Raw genomic sequence first — 1,061 nt, 5'->3', positions numbered from 1 at the left:
TGGGAGCCGTGTTCAGGGGCTTGTACTTCTTCTCGGCAGGAGGAACGTCACCGGCCACGGAGGAGAGGCTGCAGGAGGCAGGGGGTGAGGAGAAGGGCACCCAAACGTGGTCCTGAGCCCCCTAAAACCAGCCCTGAGCACCCAAAACCAGCTCTGAGCACCCTAAAACCAGCCCTGAGCACCCAAAACCAGCTCTGAGCACCCTAAAACCAGCCCTGAGCACCCAAAACCAGCTCTGAGCACCCTAAAACCAGCCCTGAGCACCCAAAAGCAGCCCTGAGCACCCTAAACACCAGCCCCTGCCCTAAGCCCCCTAAAACCAGCCCTGAGACACCCCAAACCTGCCCTAAGCCTCCTAAAACTAGCCCTGAGCACCCTAAACCAGCCCCAAGACACTGCAAACCTGCCCCAAGACACCCAAAACCAGCCCTGGGACCCCCAAAGCAGCCCTGAGCACCCTAAAAACCAGCCCTGGGACCCCCCCAAAAGCTGCCCCATGTCCTCCCCAGCCTCACTTTTGCCTCTTGATGGGCATCGGCTTCAGGTTGTACTTCTCGGCGCTGGAAGCAGAGTTCATCTTCTTCAAGGGCACTAACGAAGGTGTCTCCATTTCCAGCCCTGCCACGGTGAGGAGGGATCACTGTTAGGGGGGGATGCTGCAAGGGAGGGGGGGCAGGAGGCCTCAAATTTCCCACTCCGAGAGGCCAGAAATCCCCGGCAGGAGGCCTCAAATTCCCCCCTCAGAGAGGCCAGAATTCCCCTGGGAATGACCTGTGGAGCGGAACTTGGCGTGGCTGGGTGCTGTGGTCCGCAGGGATTTGGGTTTCTCCCGCTTCTTCTCCGGCATCTCCTCGCTTTTAGCCTCCGCTTTGGCCTCTTGGGGTTTCTCCTGGGCTGGGGTTTTGCTTTTGGTTTCCTCTTTCCGCTTCTTTTTATCCCGCTCTGAAGCAAATCCAATGGGAAAAGGGTGAGGTGGGGCTGTTGGAATGAGGGGAGGGGGGGAAAGCGGGTGCTGGGGCTCACCACTGGGCTGGGTGCTGCTCTGGGACCGGATGACACCC

At 59.5% G+C, this 1,061-nt stretch overlaps 1 protein-coding gene across 1 annotated transcript in view; it reads right to left on the bottom strand.

Moving 5' to 3' along the window:
- Positions 1-1,057, bottom strand: part of PPP1R10 (protein phosphatase 1, regulatory subunit 10) — a gene marked incomplete at both ends in the record, with an annotated part of 1,894 nt that extends 837 nt beyond the window's left edge. The window contains 4 exons of the mRNA XM_010009565.1: positions 18-68; positions 516-618; positions 772-951; positions 1,018-1,057. Coding sequence (XP_010007867.1) covers positions 18-68; positions 516-618; positions 772-951; positions 1,018-1,057 — 374 coding nt within the window. The remainder of the gene's footprint in view (positions 1-17; positions 69-515; positions 619-771; positions 952-1,017) is intronic.
- Positions 1,058-1,061: the final 4 nt, after the last annotated feature.

The sequence above is a fragment of the Nestor notabilis genome, unplaced genomic scaffold (assembly GCF_000696875.1).
Source record: "Nestor notabilis isolate BGI_N333 unplaced genomic scaffold, ASM69687v1 scaffold20922, whole genome shotgun sequence".
Taxonomy (NCBI): Eukaryota; Metazoa; Chordata; class Aves; order Psittaciformes; family Psittacidae; genus Nestor; species Nestor notabilis.
The sequence above is the reverse complement of the archived record's forward strand: the minus strand, read 5'-3'. Positions and strand labels throughout refer to the sequence as shown.